The sequence below is a fragment of the Physeter macrocephalus genome, chromosome 6 (genome assembly GCF_002837175.3).
Source record: "Physeter macrocephalus isolate SW-GA chromosome 6, ASM283717v5, whole genome shotgun sequence".
Lineage (NCBI taxonomy): Eukaryota > Metazoa > Chordata > Mammalia > Artiodactyla > Physeteridae > Physeter > Physeter macrocephalus.
This window is the reverse complement of record NC_041219.1, coordinates 46,583,799-46,600,566: the sequence shown is the minus strand read 5'-3', so window position 1 is coordinate 46,600,566 and position 16,768 is coordinate 46,583,799. Positions and strand designations below refer to the sequence as shown.

The following is a 16,768-nucleotide window of genomic DNA, read 5'->3' as shown; positions in this document are numbered from 1 at the left end:
CCAGGCCCACCATGGCCCCGGTTGTGAAGTCCCAGAGCCCCTTTCAGGGCTGAGCTCCTGTGACCCCACGCAGCTCTCGTCACGCTTCCCTACATCCTGGCTTCCATGAGATGCTGAGCCGAGCTCCTCACTCCTCTCTGCTGGCTCCTTCTCAGCCCCTTCTTGTTGTTCCTTGTGGCCTCCGCCCTCAGGCAATCTCCTGGAGCATCCCTTCCCAGATCCATGCCAGTGGCCCTCAATTCTCTATCACAGTCCAACTTCAGGTCCTCAAGTGCCAACGTGACACCCCACAGGAGTGTCCCCAAGATTCCTCAAGCTCAACATCCCTAAAACTAAAGGCATCATCTTCCCCTGGGCCCTGCAGGAATGGTATCTCCTTCCAGAAAGCTGAGCATCCTTCTTGAGGTCTCTCTCCCCTTCTTCACCCATCCTCCCCCACCAAGTCCTGTTGACGCTACTTCCAAACACCACTTTTTTCTCCAGGACACCATCATCTATCGTCTGGATGACCATTCTCCCATCTGTTCTCCACACTGTAACCTGAGTGATCTTTTACAGGCTAAAATTCTTTCAGTTGCAGCCAACTCTCTCTAACTCTGTCTGAAAATAGTGGTGGAGTTACAGGAAGGAGACAGGCAGTGTTCCGTGCAATCGAAGGAAGAACTGAAAGGTCAGGACTAGGGAAGGAAAGTGACCGGACAGCCCCCAGCCTCAGCCTCTGAAGCTCATGGTCCTTCTTTCTGGAACACATCTTCAAGGGGCCTCCACCTCAACAGTTTCTGTGCGGACCCGAGCAGCACAGACATGTCCCCAAGACCCCCTTGGGGTATCAAGCTCCTTCCAGACCGGGAGAAATCACCTGTGCCCAGCAGCCAGCCCTCCCATCCCCCAAGCAGATCAGATCGCTCCCCTAATCCTGAGCATCTGTCCAGACACAACACAGAGAGCCAGCCTCTCTTATCCGCTGCCCTCGCCCCTCCAAAGCCTCTGCCCGGTCAGTCAGCTCTTTCCAGGCCCTTCATGGCCCCTCCGAGGGTCCGCTTGAGCAGCCTGCCCTCTGGTCTCGCCCACCTCTGGGAATGTTCCTTTCTCATCTCTCTCCCCTTCAGACTGAACTCTGCAGAGCAAGGACTTGCCTGTTTTGCTCAGGGCTGTGCCCCCAGCACCCAGTGTTATCAAATCGCTAATGCTCCTTCAATATTGGGTGATTTAATGGAAAAACAGGGAATTCCGCATGCTATGGAGAAGTTTCTGCCTGGGACAGACCGTGTGTGAGAAGAGTTTGCCTGTCAGTCCAGCTTTCCAGCAGACTTATTTTCACTCTTAGTCTGAGTACAAGATTCAGGAACTGAAGCAAACCAGTGACTTTCTCGCTACACAGTTGTTAATGGAAACAATATTATTTCATAGCCATGAATAATAGGATCTCACTGAACAGCTCCTGGAAAGTACTTTAGTTAACATAACTTTGCCAAGTTTACCTAATTCTGCTTCGAAGGCTCAAACCCCTTTTACACACACGCCCCCTGCTGGTCAACTGAGAATTGCTCCTGGCTCTAAAGATCTGCAACCCGGGGTGCACAAGCCACTTCCTCCACCAACCCTCCCACCCCCAGTATCCTCCTTAGTCCACAGCCTCAGCTCTTCTTTGCTGTGCTTCCCTCCAGCCTCTCCTCGCCTCGATCACCCTCTGAACCACCCACAGAGTCTCATCTCTAAGAACACCTCCCTGGTCACTCTACTCCTCAGAAACATTCAATGGCTCCCTAGTGCCAAATTCTTTAGCCTGGCATCCAGGATCCTTCATAATTTGGCCCTGAATCCTCTTTCTGGAATTACCCCCCACTACTCCCCTGCCTCCCATCCAGTTTCCACTCATTCTTTAAGACACAGCTCAAGGACACCACCCCAGATCACCCAGCCGACCCAGAGCCCAGCTGTTGGAGCATATATTATTCATGCCACTTCTCTGGCACTGAGCCTATACTGTCTTTTTCACTGTTCTTACAAGAAATAGTTTGTGAACTCCTTGAGGGCAGACACCAGGTCTTAAAACTCAAGTGACAGCAAAAAACATTAACTAATGCCGATTTGGCACTTTTGCAATCATTGTCTTTCTTTCTTCGTGATGGCTTTGTGAGGTAGGCAGGGCACAGATTATAATCTCCACCAGGCAGATGAGAAAGCAAAACTCAGAGTCATACAGCAAACAAGCAGCAGAGCAGGGAGAGGTCGCGGGTCTTCTGATACCTGACTCTGTCCTTGCTCTCTTACCCCCTGCAGTCTCCCTCGTGCATCTTCCAATTTCCCAAACCTTCTGAATGGCAAGTGACAACCAATATTTGTGGATTTTATAATCTCCAGTTTCAACCCCTGGATACTGTCCTGCTACCATAGGAACCTGGTGTTTCCCTGCCTTTCCCATAGGCAAGAACACGTTGTGTTGGAAAGAGCTGGGTGGGAAATCACATGCACCGGGTCCAATGAGCCTCTGTCTTCCACTAGCTGTGTGACCTTGGGGAGTCACCTCCTCCCGCACATGAAGGACTGGGCAGCATTCTGTGTCTCTCAAATTAGGTGCTGGGTTTCTGTTGTTGTTTTTGTTTGTTTTTAACTTAGCAGGCCCTTAAGGCTTTGTGGGAAATGTAATTTGTAAAAGTTAAATAACTACACGGCAGCCCCCCCCAGTGCCTGGGCCTCCCTGGTTCTCCCCCCACCTTCCCCCCACCTTGCAGTAAGGGAGGTGGCTGCATTCCTGAGCAGGGACACCGGAGGCCAGCTTCCTTCTCCAAGCTGCTGCTGGGGCTCCTCCATGATCCCCTCCCCACTCACAGCATCTGTAGCAACAACTGAAGAGAACAGCGTGTTTACCTGTTTCTAAGACTGAACCGGACCTCTGACAACCTTGGGGAAGGACTCAGTCTTTCTTAAAACTCAGCCACGTCAAAACTAGTGCAATTCCCCATGCTAAGTCATTAAACATTCTCATAGTCTTATGTTCTTCAGCCAAAGGACAGGAGCATCCCTGCGGGGCAACAGTGTGGGTGAATCACTTGTCACCTAGAAGGAGAACGCGCCTGGGACTTTAGGGCACTGGGTGTGTGCTGGGTGACGGGTCTGAGGAGGTGGGCTTTGCTCTGGATTGGATGCTCTGAGGAAGGGCAGGTGATTCTGTAACCAGGTGTCTCAGTAAACCTCGTCTACAGGGAGCGGAGCCTGGGGCAGGTAAGAGCAATGATCGGTGAAGTCAGTTCTGTGGCCGGGACAGGGTGGGGGAAGCTTGGTCATTTTGCGGCTTGGACAATGGTGATGCTGCTGTTCATGCTCAGACACGGTGATGGAAGGACTCTGCCTTGATGATCAGTTACACAGTGGCCTGGTCTGATGCCGATGGTCCGTGCGATTGTTTACATTCCACGGGAGAACACCAAGCTGCGGGGACCAGGCCTGCTTTCTCTTCCTCGGGGACAATGTCAGCAGACAAAGCTCAGCACTCGCGGGACTTCCCTGGTGGCGCAGTGTTTAAGAATCTGCCTGCCAACGCAGGGGACACGGGTTCGATCCCTGGTCCGGGAAGATCCCACATGCCGCGGAGCAACTAAGCCCGTGAGCCACAACTACTGAGGCGCGCGTGCCACAACTACTGAAGCCTGTGGGCCTAGAGCCCGAGCTCCGAAACAAGAGAAGCCACCGCAATGAGAAGCCCGTGTACCGCAACCAAGAGCAGCCCCCGCTCACCGCAACTAGAGAAAAGCCCACGCGCAGCAACGAAGGCCCAACGCAGCCAAAAATAAATAAATAACATAAATAAATTTATAAAAGAAAAAAAGAAAAGCTCAGTGCTCGTGGTCTCTGCAGATAGATCAGCCCCAGGTGCCTCTGTGGAACCCCTCTCCTTTTTTTTTTTTTTTTTGGCCACGCCACTCGGCATGTGGGATCTTAGTTCCCCGACCAGGGATCGAACCCTCATCCCCTGCACTGGAGGCTCGGAGTCTTAACCACTGGACCGCCGGGGAAGTCCTGTGGACCCTTTTTAAGGCATCTTTTTCTCACCTCTCACCATCTGCTGTGGAGCGTAAGGCCTGGGACACAAGGTGAATGGGGAGCCACAGCCTCTGCTCTGCGGCTGGGCAGGTAGGAGGTGCACCTGGAGCTCCGAGCCGGTCCAGCTCAATGTCCAGCCGGGATGGGAGTCTGGTCCCGAGGTAGGAGCTGCCCGGCGTCCTCAGCCACCACAGGAGAGACCCCCGGCAGGAGAGAGCCCTCAGAGGCTCTTCTCTGTGGCCCAGCCTCTCCCCAGGAGGATCCGGGCAACACCTGATGGGCCGCAAAGGCGGCTCCGGGGCGGGGGGCGGGGGAGGGGCTGGAGGCCATGCGGGATGGGGAGGGGTGGAATGAACGGGGGTGGGGTGGGGCACGGGGGGAGGCAGTGCGACAGAGGGGACTGAGTTCAGGAGGCAAAAACCCAAAAGGCTCAGTCCAGGACTGGAATTAAAAGGTGAAGAGAGGAGCTTGGAGAATGGCCCTGAATCAGACACCAGAGGCACGAAAGCCCCAGGGGCACGTGGGCTTGCATTGTACCAGCAGAGACACCACACCGCAGCCATTGCTGTCCTTCAGGCAAGAGGGTCACCCACAACCTACATCAGCACAGCAGTCACATTGCTGGGAAAAACCCAGAAAACGTGGGCTTTCTCTGAAGCATCTGCCTCAGGTGAGAGAGTAACTAGAGAACAGGAGACAATCACAGCCAGGCCCGGGGAACTCGGGAGGGGAGGCCGCGGAGCTTGGGATCTGGGGAGAGAGAAGGCACGGGTGTGACGCTTCTTCTCCGAGGACAGACGTGGCCAGCCCTGCGCTGCCGAGCCTGCGGGGCCTCCGTAGGGAGTCTCAGCAGGCCTGAGAGCTGGGAGCGGTGGAGCAAAGCTGAGAACCAGGTGGCCACCTGTCACCAGTGGGCCCTTCGGTCGAGGGCCAATTCCCTGGGGCTGTCTCTGCTGCTCATCCACCGTGTTCGGGTCCTAGAGCTGCTGGAAAAAATGACCACAGACCTGCTGGATTAAACAACAGAAACTTATTCTCTCACAATTCTGGAGGCCAGAGTCTAACATCAAGGTGTCAGGGTTGGTTCCTTCCAAGGGAGGATCTGTTCACGCCTCTCTTCGAAGTGGCAGCCGGCAACGCCTGGCTTGCTTGGCTCAGGGCGGCATCTGCCTCTGTCTTCACACGGCCTTGCCCTCTGTGCCTGTGTCCTCTCTTCTTCTGATAGGGACGCCAGTCATGAGATTTAGGGCCCACCCCAAATCCAAGACGATTTCATCTTGAGACCCTTAACTAATTACATCTGCAAAGACCTATCTCCAAACAAGGTCACATGCTGAGGTTCTGGGTGGGCGCGCGTTTTGGAGGGACACTGCTCAACCCAGTGCGCCCACAAAGAAGTCTGGGGTTATTGGTGTCCCACAAGGTTGAGGTTCTGAAGGTGATGCCCTCGCAGAAGTAGACCCAGGGGCCGAGTTCAAAGCCCTGGCTGGCACTGGTGGCTACTCAGTGGGTGTCAAGTGCTCCAAGGAGATTGCCGCTGCCACCCGCAGGGCCCATCCTGGCCAAGCTTCCAACCTCCCGGTGTGGGGGACCACTGGGAACGAGGCCAGCAAGGCCCCACTGGCCCCTCTGCCACGGCTCTGCAGCTCGGCTGGACCCCCGCCCAAGCTGCTGCTGCTGGCCACGGCCACCTTCCGTGTCCTGTCCAAGCTACAGGGTCCTCACCGCTAACCCCTGGAAAGAGACTTTGCTCAGAATTTGCTGTCTTAGGCCCACTCGAGATCCCGGGATGAGAACCCAGACTCCAGCTATGGGGCTACCACGCGGCATTATCATATAAGAAAAATCAAGGGAATTGAACTTGAAAAAGAAAGGGGAAAAAAAAGGACAATCAGGGGGCGGGGAAGCCCATGGCTCCCTGCAGGGGACCCTGCGGGCCCTCAAGCTCCCTTCTGCTAAGGGAGCACGGCGGCCACGGAAGAAATGAGCACGAAATGGAACGCTCGGAACCCTCTAGGCACAGAAGTACGAGGATGCTGTCTTCAGCTTAAAAGCATATGAAGAAGTCCCCTGGCGGTCCAGTGGTTAGGACTCCGCTCTTTCACTGCCGAGGGCTTGGGTTCGATCCCTGGTTGGGGAACCAAGATCCCGCGAGCCACGTGGCGTGGGGCGTGGGAGAGGAGCGTGTGAGACACGGTATGGTTCAGGCTGGGCCAGATCAGAAAAGACATAAAAATACCTGGTCTGCTTGAATGAGAAACAGGAAACAGAATCTGAGGGTACTCCTGTTGCCTCACAGGTGTCCTGAAATGCCCAGGGCACCCCACTTGGGCACAGCTCCTGTTTCTGAGCGCCTCGTGGGCACCGGTCGCCGGGCAGTGCCAGGCGTCGGGCGAGAGGCCGGCTGGCCGGGGTCCCTGCAGCAGACACTCACCTGCTTCCCTGGGCCACAGGAGGCTGATGGCCTGATGCTGGGGAGACCAGGGAAGCTCCTCCCGGGGCTGGCTGGAGACAGCAGAGCTGGAAAGTGGACCTAGAGGGATGGTGGAAACTGCCAGTCCCCTGGGGTTAGAAAATCAGGTGAGTTTGGGGCTGGTGGACGCTGTGTGTGGGGTCCCCCCAAGCACAGGAGGCTCTGTGGATGGTGCTGAAGAACCACTGTGTGCTGGCAGAAATGGCCCCAGGTCAGAAAAATCCTCTGGGCCAGAGGGTGGAACCCGATTGCATGGGGTGGGGCTGCGGGCCGAGACCCAGCGGTCCAGGTGGGAGGCCCACCGAGGAGCCTGTCACCAGGTTTGGGGACTGCCGGGCTGTGAGAGGGGGAACATGTAGGAAGACTCCTTCGTGCTGGGCTTGAGCATCTGCCAAAGAATACTGAGGACACAGCCCATTCAGGAAGCAGCAAATGATGAGTTTACTCTGGGGAAAATCAAACGAAAAGAATCACTGTGAAAATGACCAGATGCTACGACCCTCGGACTTCGGGAACCACCCTCTCCTACCCCATCAAATGGAAAAAAATAATGCGAGCTGATAAGAAAACCAAAATTGTCATCCTGGACGATTCCAAATGGGGACACCACTGCCAGGACCTGAGTCAAGGGACCCGACAGTCTGTTTGCAGCCCAACAATTTCCCAAGGCCTCTTCACACATCGCATACTTCCTACTCATGCGTGTTCTAGAAATGTCCAGAGGAAACATCTGCCCCAGAACATGACATCACTAATGTCACAGTCAATATCTGACATAAATGTATTTAGCGGACACTCGCTCTCACCTAGCAACCTGGTCATTGGCAAACTGACTTCTTTCCTCCGTGACCGAACTGGCCTCTGAGCTCAGCCTGCGGTCACATTCCCAGCCAGGGACTTCACCCTTTCCCAGACACATCTGAGAGGCAAAAATAAAGCAACATAACGGAGAACCTGGGCTGTGAGAAGTGGTGGGTGGAAAAGCTGTGTGCAGAAGCTGAGGGTGGAGGCCACCAGCCACGTGGATTTTGTCCCCTCCTGGGGAAGAAAACACCGTCAGAGCTGGAACAAGAGCAAGGTGGGGCAGGCAGTGGCACTTGTTATTTCTAAGGCAAATATAAGTAATCCCCTTCTTAAACACTGGGAAGCAAAGGTCCAAAGAGCCACTGTCAGCCTTGGGACAAACTAATAAATGGCAGAGCCAGGCCTCAAGCCCAGGTCTGAGTCAGAGGCTCGAAGCCACACCTGCCATCCACAGAGGGCCTAGATATTAAGGAACACAGGAAATGCATCCATCAATAAGCTGGAACGGTTTCAGGCTTAACGTGAACACAGCAGACAGATCCCTCCAAACTGCAATTTATTTGGATTCTGGCTAAATGCCATGTGTATTACATTTCGTTCACTTTGTATTGTACCAGATCCATTTAAAAGGACCTTTTTCCCTAAATGGCCGTGAAACATCATTAAATATATGTGAGCACATGTATACACACGAGACATGTAAGCGTGACAGGTGTTCGCACATGGGTACAGGAAAGACCTCTAGCTTCTACGTCCTTGGCGTAATTATGTAACAACAAAATCCTATTCCTAATGTTGTAACCGAAAAGAGGTGGGGAGTTGAAACTCAGGACAGTGAATGAAGCATCAATGAAAGATGTCACATGTGACAGTAAAAGGTTCTTACTAAGAGGAAGACCCCCATGGGTTATTGGGCCGCATCAGTCGCTCTACAGAGGGACACGGGTTGCCTCCCCATATTTTTCTGTAGGTCAGTGGCGACCAGGGTGGCTTGTGGGTAAACACATCACATCAAGAGCTTATCCCGCCGCCGACGGCTGCCAACAGCGCTTACCTCCGCATCTGTGGCAAACCCAGATGCTGATGTCATATAAGCCACATGCTGGGAATTGCCTGGGCTCTTCTGACCGACAGACTCACCTACAAAACCCAAGTGAGTTGTCTAAGAGCATCAAGACAAAGGACTTTGTAACGATAAATGCTGAGGAATATTTCTAGTCGCCTGTTTTCCTCCAAATCGCAGTCAAGCTAAAAGGAATGAAACCAAAGCAGTTGTCAGATTAAATATTTTGCTTTCTCACGGCAGCATGATTCTGTAAGATATTCAGGTTTGGGGTTTGTTTTTAATTTAGTGCCAAATTTTAAAAACGTGAATACCTTATAATAAACTAAGTCACATGCTGAAGCTGTTACTTTCTGTGGAAAGAGCTCGTTTTATACATTTGCGAATCAGCTCTTACAGCCCTTATGAAATAGACTGTGATATTGTGATTTATAAGAAATATATATTTGGTCTCCATCCCCCTTCCTGGCACACAGCTCCTAAAACCCTTGTAATTTCCTTTCTAAGAGCTACAGGGACATCTTTGTTATATTTAGTTTTGTTCCCAGTTCCTGAAATTGCTACAGAGCATAAAGGTGAAATGGGTATGTTTTGTTGTTCCTAACAAGTCCCTTTCAAGCGAGCCAGAGTTTGTGCTACTGACTGGAGGCTGGGGCTCCAGGATGGCCTTGGATGTGAGCCGGCTGCCCGGGGAACCAACCACGTGATTGGAGGGGTGGAACTTTCAGCCCCACACCTCAACCTCCGAGGAAGGGAGAGGGGCTGGAAGTTGAGTCAACTGCCAACGGCCAATGACTTAATCAATTATGCCTGTGTAATGAGGCCTCCATAAACATCCCCGGACTATGGAATCTGAAGAGCATCCAGGGTGGTGCCCCCGGAGAGGACAGGGAAGCTCCGTGCCCCCCTCAACCACACCTCGCCCTGTGCATCTCTCCCATCTGGCTTTTCCCGAGTCGCATCCTTTATGTAAACCAGTAATCTAGTATGCAAACTGTTGTCCTGAGTTCCGAGAGCCCCGCTAGCAAATTAATTGAACCCAAGGAGAGGGTTGTGGCAACCTCCAACTTACAGCCAGCTGGTCAGAAGCACAGCTAACAACGTGGGCTTGTGGTCGGCATCTGGAGTTGAGACGGTGGGGGCAGTCTTGTGGGACTGAGGCCTCACCCTGTGGGATCTGACTCCAACTCCAGGCAGACGGCGTCAGAACTGAGTTAAACGGTAGGACACCCAGCGCCGCAGCAGAATTGCTTGGTGTGGGAAAAATCTCCGTACGTCTGTCGTCCGAGGGTTGTAAGTGTGAGCGTAAAGGAGAAACGGGGCCTTTTCCCCAATAATAGGCTCCTTAACCTTCCAAAGAAATGCCTTTATTTATTTACAGGGTTTAGGAAAGGAAAAAAGCTCTAGAAAAAGGAAGTTTCCAAAAGAGGTCTTCAGCAAGGGTGGGTGCAGGCTGGAGTCTTGCTCTCGCTGGTGGTCACTTCCAGGTTGTGAGGACGGTCCTCCCGGAGTCTCTCGATCGGCCCCCTCTGGGCCCCAGCGACTGGCCCGGCCGACTTCTCAGCTCTCGGTCGGCCCCGTCGCCCTGTGCCAGCTCCTCGTCGTACCTAGAAACAGAGAAGCATCTCCAGGGTTCGGCGGCAATGTCGCCATGGTTGCGGTGCCGCAAAGGCCTGTCACCCGGAGAAGCAGCCTGGCCCCTCCCACACGCCTCCAGCCCACCAACCACTGCCCCAGGCCACGGAACACAAGTACAGCTGCGTCAAACTGTTACTGTGCGCGGTCCCCAGCCCCTGCAGCTGACATTTTATACAGGCCACCAGACTGAATTTGGCAATGACCTCAAGGAAAGGAATGAGACCTCGGGGTAGCGAGGGAGAGGAGCGATGTCTGGAAATACTTTACACGCGGCATCTCACTCAGCATCTGTGGGGCGAGGGTGACTAAGCCCGTTTCAGACAGGGCACAGGGTGTGAGCGACCTGCCCGGGAGGCCAGGACAGGGAGAGGCCCTGCAGCTCGCTCACAGGCAAGGCCAGTGCCGCCTCCACCAGCTGTGACCCCGTCCCCGCCCCCCGCCCCGCTCCTCCTCACCAACGTTCCTGCATCAGGCTGGTGCAGCGCTAAAGCTCGGCCTGGATAGAAAGTACAGCCTGGGCTTTTGCATCAGAAAGAACTGGCCTAGGACCTCAGCGCCCCTGACCGTTTTGGCATCTGGGTGATCCTTTCTTGCTGGGGTGGGGCCCCTCTTTTGGGGGTCCCATGAGGGTGGTGAAACCCGCAGGGCGTGTTGTGGGCCCTGGCACCACGCAGGCTCCAGCGAGCAGGGTCTCCTACCCCACCCTGCCGTGGCTTCACATCACCCTCCTGACTCAGACCAGGAGGCATTACGATTCCCACTTCCTGCCTGAGGAACGTGGGGCTCAGAGGGGTTTACTCAGTGCGCTAAAGTCACACAGCTGGTAGGCAGCAGAGGGAGGATTAAATGAAACCCAGGAGTCCGGATTCCTAATTCGGAACTTTTTACCCTGTAGCTCAGAGTGTGACGTTCCTGTCGCTGTTGAAGTGCGTGCGTAGGTACCACCGCTGACCACACCCTGACTGGGGAGCCTCTGTTACGCGTGTGAAGACGGTCACATCAAACGCAAAAGGTACTCAGATGCTCAGTTATGTTGCATTAGCCACATCTTGCTGACTTCTGGAAGAGGGTGTGCTTCCGTTATAAGCTCATTCCCAGAGTCAAAATCTGTGGGTTGAGTGTGGGTTAGAGGCCTCTGAGGTTGAAGAACACATTTCTGCCCTGGGCTTCTGGCGGCAAACGGGGCTGAAAGGGGAGGGGAGGGAGGAGGAAGGCCCGTCGCTGAGCGTTATCTACGTGGCAGGCACAACGGGGTTTCCCTCTGCCGGACAGAGACGCCAGACCACAACACGTGGGCCCCCCCTCCTCCCCGTCTCCCTGCAGAGAGACGAAGCTGGACAGAGGACTCCCCAGGGACACGGGCGGTTCTGCGTGGGGGGGGGCTCTCCCCTCCCCCGGGGACCCCCGTTCATACGTCACCACTCTACTGCCTGCGCGCGTCTGCGGTGCTGACCAAAGGGCTGCAGTGACCCTCCCCGCCCCCCGTCTGCTTCACGGTCCTCCCCAGCATCTCCCTCGTGGGGCGCTGTGCAATAAGAGTCTGCTGAGTAAACAGAGGGGAGACCCACAGGTGGGCTCCCAGTTTCCCCGGGTATTTGTGCAGCTTAACAACAAAACAAACTGAAACGAGCGTCTGGCAAGCAGCTGGCATCCGGACAGGCTGCTCCCAGGGACGGTGCGCTCACAGACAGAGCGGGCGGGGAGGAGTCAGAGACCGCGTGGCTCTTCTCAGGCCCCTCCCGCGCTGGTGGGCTGCTCTCCTGGCCTTGCGACGGGCAGAATCCACTCACCGTCGGGGTTCAGAGCATTTCTTTTTTGAAAGGCCCTATAAGTAGAACGGGCACCTTCCGAACTGGGCCCCGGAGGGAGGAGATGCAAAGTGCCAGGCCCTGTGGCCCCAAGGCCGGGACGGCGAGCTGGGGCTGCGGCAAGAGCGCCTGTTTCTGGGGCCACACCGGGGCCGCCGGCACCCTGGCTGGGACGCTCTGGCGGGCTCCTGTGAGCACGCAGCGGAATGCAGAGAGGCTGCCACGGCGGGAGGACAGGGCGGTGCCTGCGACGGCAGGGCCCTCCCCACGCGGCCCCAGGGCTGTGAGCCCAGCCGGGACTCTGACAGGTTGACAGGTCGTCTGAAGCACCGGGAGCAGGGCCTGAATGGAAGGATTCAGAACTGTCGGCCCCGCGTTGGAGGTCTCCTTATCACCTCATCTGGGGAGAGGGTGGCTGGACGGATTGAGGGGGGCCCACCTCAGTAAAAGCACTGAGGCTTCGGACCACCGCGTCTTCAACCGGAAATGGAGCGTCTGCCCACTCCCTCAAGGAGGCGATGGGTTGATGGGGGCAGAGGGTCCCACAGGGTCCTCACAGCCCGCCTCCCCGCCCCCCTCAGCTGGACCAAGGCGGACCCACCGGATCCTGGCCAGACTCCTTCCCCACACAGCCCCCCATCTGTCTCAGGACTGGGCCCACGAGGCCCTCCATCACAGTCTGACGTCCGTCACCCGCGTGTCACCCTGCACCGCCCACAGTGCCAATCCCCGAGGCTCTGGACGGGCCCCATCCTGGCCCCACCAGCAAACTCAGAGCTCTGTCCATCGTCAGCAATGGACAGAGCACCCCCCATCCTCCACCTCATCCTGGAAGGTCCCCTTCACCTTCCTGCTCTGCAGCCTGGCTTCCCCTGCAGCCCCTGGAGTGGGCCTGTTTTCCCTCCCACTCTGGAGGAGACCCTCCCACCGCAAACCTCCTTCCCAGGTCAGCAGAATTCACCACCCTCACCCGGCCTTGTTGGTCACCTCTAATCCTCCGTGTCACTGCCCCTGATTCCTTAAGATTCAGGCTCTCGGCTCACTGTTGCTGGTGAGTTCAGTGACCAAACAGATGGGACCCCGATTCCCTGACCTACTGCCCTCTCCGATGACCCTGTCCTCCACCCCAGCTCAGCCCCGTTCCCAGGGCACCCGACCTTGCCATGCTTGGTGACCGCAGCCCCTGCAAAACCTCGGCCGCCAGCCTCACTCTGACCTCTGCCCCTTCTCTTCCCAGTTCACTGTCCTACAGCCCTGACCCCATGACCCCTACCCACCCCCGCACTGTCCTCATCTGCTCACACCCTGATGCTTCCTTGCCCTTCTCCCGCACCTGGAGAGCACCCACCCCGGGCACTTCCATCCTCTGCCTACTCCCTACCTCACCTGCGCAGCAGACGCGCCGGAGGACACAACCGACCGGCCAACTGGTTGCCCTTTCGGTTCCCGACCACCCGCCCCGGGCTGCACACTTACGTCCGCATGGCAGCAGCGCTACCAGCCAAGAGCCTGGGATCTGCGCGCTGTGTAAAGTTCACTCACCACTTCTTCATTTTTTAAAAATGTTAAGTTAAACGTACATGTTTACTTTTACAGAATCACGTAATGTGATCCTAACACATTCAGTCCTTCAGGTTGGGTGCCGTTTCCCTCTCTTCCTGGCTCTCCTTCCCCGCCCACACCCCTGCAGCAGTGGTGTCCATGCTGACACCCTAATGCGTGTCCCTCCACGCTGCCTGGCCCGTCCACTCTCGGAGCAGCCACCACACGTGGCAATGCCCATCACACCAAGGGAGGGGACACCAGGACCACTGCCCGTTTCACATGGATCACATCAGGCACCCTTTCCTGCAGCTCGCTTTCCTCCCAGGCCCCCAGCACAGCCCCAGGTCGGTCCTTTTAACGTCCACTCACTCTTCTATGGTGAGAACGAATTGGACTTGCTCGACCACTGCCCTCCTGATAGGTTCTCACTTTCCCCCGCTTTATGTCACTACCAGCGTGCCACGTAACCCCTGAGCCTTTGTTTCCACACGTGTAAGACGGAGCCATTGACAACCCTCACCTCACAAAGTTGCTGGAGAAATGAAATGTGACAACACGTGTGTCAAGCCCTCAAATGCTACATTTCTTTTCCTCTCACCACTGTAAGACAGATCGTATTATCCTCATTTAAAAAGACGTACACACGGAGGCTCAAAGAGATCGATTAGTTCCTCAGTGTCACGCAGCTCTCGGGGTGGACCAGGGCGTGGCCAGCCTCTGCTCCACGGCAGGAGACCAGCTCCTGCTGCCCCAGCAGCAAACGTGGCAAATGCTTCGTTAATGTTTCTCAGGCACAAGACTAGACAGAGGCCTGGTTCAGCACGCAAACGCTTGTCTGCTACAAGATCTATCCCATAACACCAAAAAGCAAAATACTCTACCCGATAAGGTGAGTCCACGTATACCTAGAAAATCCCCGTTGGGCCCTGGTACCCCCCAATCTGACACACACGAGGCCAGCTGCACAGACACACAAACTTACAGAATTTCATAATTGCCAAGGACTTCCTTTGGGGGTGACTTGTTCCATTTACAGTCTGGAATTTCGCCGTTAGGGACGGCGATGTTGAGGGTGTCATTAATCAGGTTATACTTAAGGATTCGGTCGTTGGCAGTGCTGGAGGTGAGGGATGGGGACGCGTTCACCTGCGAGAGGAAAGAGAACACTTCCTTTGGCTGGACCGCTTACTCGCCTGGAGCGAGGGCCTCGCAACGCAGATAAGGCTGGGATTCACGCTGTTCATACCTAACACCTTCAGGGAGCCTTTCGTGATCTATTTCATTAGCTGTTAGGTGAAATGCAAGCGATATTTAAAGACAGGATTAGGAACAGAAGCTACAAACCCGTCACCACGCAAACAAAAATCGCAGGTCGACGTCCATCACAAACGTAATTTCAGCGTCTACCTCTGTGGTGAGCTCTGTCCTCAGCACCAAAAGCTGCCCAGAGCTTTGCTGGAATCAGTGACCCAATGACCCTGACCAAGCAGCATCGTGGGCTGAAGGAAAAGGAAAAGGACCCCTTCTGCTGAGAGAGTAAGTACTACCTCACCAACAAAGCAACATTCTGACCAGGTGAGGAGCCCACCCAGGCCTCTGAGGGGGTCACAGCCAAGTCACGAAATCCACGTGTTAAAACGTGGCCATTTACTCCGCCGAGAGTCCCACGGGCCATCGGTCGGTACCTATTTACCCTTATTTTAGGCACAGTTGTGATGACTTTGGTGGGCTGTTTTCTCAGGCTGTGAGAGAGAAGAGCCAGCAGATGTGCACGTTGTTCAGGCTTCCCCCCCAAGTAGTCAGACTGTGTCTTTGTACCGCCAGCAGGGTGCACCTCGGTTGCCCCTGAAATTACCACTGTGGTTGATCGTATAATACTGTAATTCTTATTACAAATATGCTACAGTTAAGACCTGTTATTATTTTAGAAGTAATGTTCACAATTAAGATCCTAGTTCATCAAGGAAAGCTTGAGTTCCATTCAAGTTATTTACTCTGTTTAAGATGGAGGCAAAGGAAGCATAAATATGTTATATCTAAGGACTGACCTATCTGTCTATCTATATGCACATTTATCTACACACACACACACACACACACACACACACACACAGCTCGCCCTCCCGTAACCTGGTTCTCCTGGCAGCTCCCTGCAGGGCCCCCACTGACTTCCCTGCAAGGGACCACTCACTGCCACTTGCTCTTGTGACTCAGCTTCGGCTAGAAACAGGACTGAGCTAAAGGGCCTGGGCCGCCCCGTACACGCGGGTGTGGTGAGAGGACACGGCACTCAGGGGCGCCAGCAGGGAGATGAGTCACCAGAGTGGAGGTCTGCACCCTTTTTGCCCGCCCAGCCCTGCGCCCCTCAGAGGCCTGAGCCCCTCTTCCTGGCAGCAGAGCAAAGCAGGACCACCCGGCAAGGTGGGCTCCGTGTCAGGGCCTCAGACGGGTGTGCCAGCGCCCGCTGCCACTGTCATCAGGAAAAGGGTGTATGCACCTCGCCCTTTCTAGAACAGCCATCACTACATCCTGACTGAGCCTTGAAACGGGCATGAGTCCACTTCCAGACTACGCCTTCCTCCCCAGCGGACAGCGTTCCTTATTTCCGGACAGAACGCTACCGCCTCCCAAGGGCTTCTGGGTCTGTGAGCTCCTTTCCTGAACGGGAACAGCGTCCGACAGGGCCGGGCCCCAGGACCTGGACTCACCCGGAAGCACCCATTCGGAAGGGGGCGGATGGCTCAGGCTCTGCGGGCTGGGCTCGCCGGGAGTGTGTATTCCCCAACCATCAGCAAACCGTCAGACCTGGACATCTGCCCCCGTCCTACCGCGCCCACCCCGGCCTGGGAAACACCTGGCTGGGGCCGCGGAGCCCGAGGCAGAGGCAGAGGCACCGGGAGGGTGTGGGGCGACCAGGCACGCGGGCAGGCGGCGCGTGGGTACCTCGATCAGCCAGGGCTTCAGCTTGTCGTCGATGATGATGTCATAGCCGTAGCACTCAAAGCAGTGTTTGTCGTTGTTCATCACGGGCTGCAGGGAGAGGACCCTGGGTTACAGAGCCAGAACTGGGGGGCCCAGCCGAGACCCACATCGTGGAGATGCGGGAAGTTAAAGCGGCAGGACCCACCTCACGGTGGTGATGCCAGCGGCTCCCCATCTCCGCCCTCTCCCCTCTCCCCTTCCTCCCGCAAGGTCAGGGATGGAAAGGGGGTTCGTGAAGCGATCACTGTCTCCACGTCTCATTCATCAGAGGCCTGACGACCGCAATGAACATCTCCACAGGCACAAGACTGTCCTCAGAGCGGACAGAAGTCCAGCTCCAAGCCCAGGCACCCAAAGTTAAGGCCTGTGCGGCTTACACACACACACACACACACACACACCCAGAGCCCA

The 16,768-nt window shown here is 55.5% G+C and overlaps 1 protein-coding gene across 1 annotated transcript in view; it reads right to left on the bottom strand.

The window, feature by feature from the left end:
* Nucleotides 1-9,745: 9,745 nt before the first annotated feature.
* Nucleotides 9,746-16,768, bottom strand: part of TTLL1 (TTL family tubulin polyglutamylase complex subunit L1) — a 38,131-nt gene continuing 31,108 nt past the window's right edge. The window contains exons 10-11 of the mRNA XM_055085336.1: nucleotides 14,358-14,521; nucleotides 9,746-9,991 (exon numbers count right to left, since the gene is read on the bottom strand). Of these exons, the coding sequence (XP_054941311.1) occupies nucleotides 9,862-9,991; nucleotides 14,358-14,521 (294 nt within the window). The 3' untranslated portion in view covers nucleotides 9,746-9,861. The remainder of the gene's footprint in view (nucleotides 9,992-14,357; nucleotides 14,522-16,768) is intronic.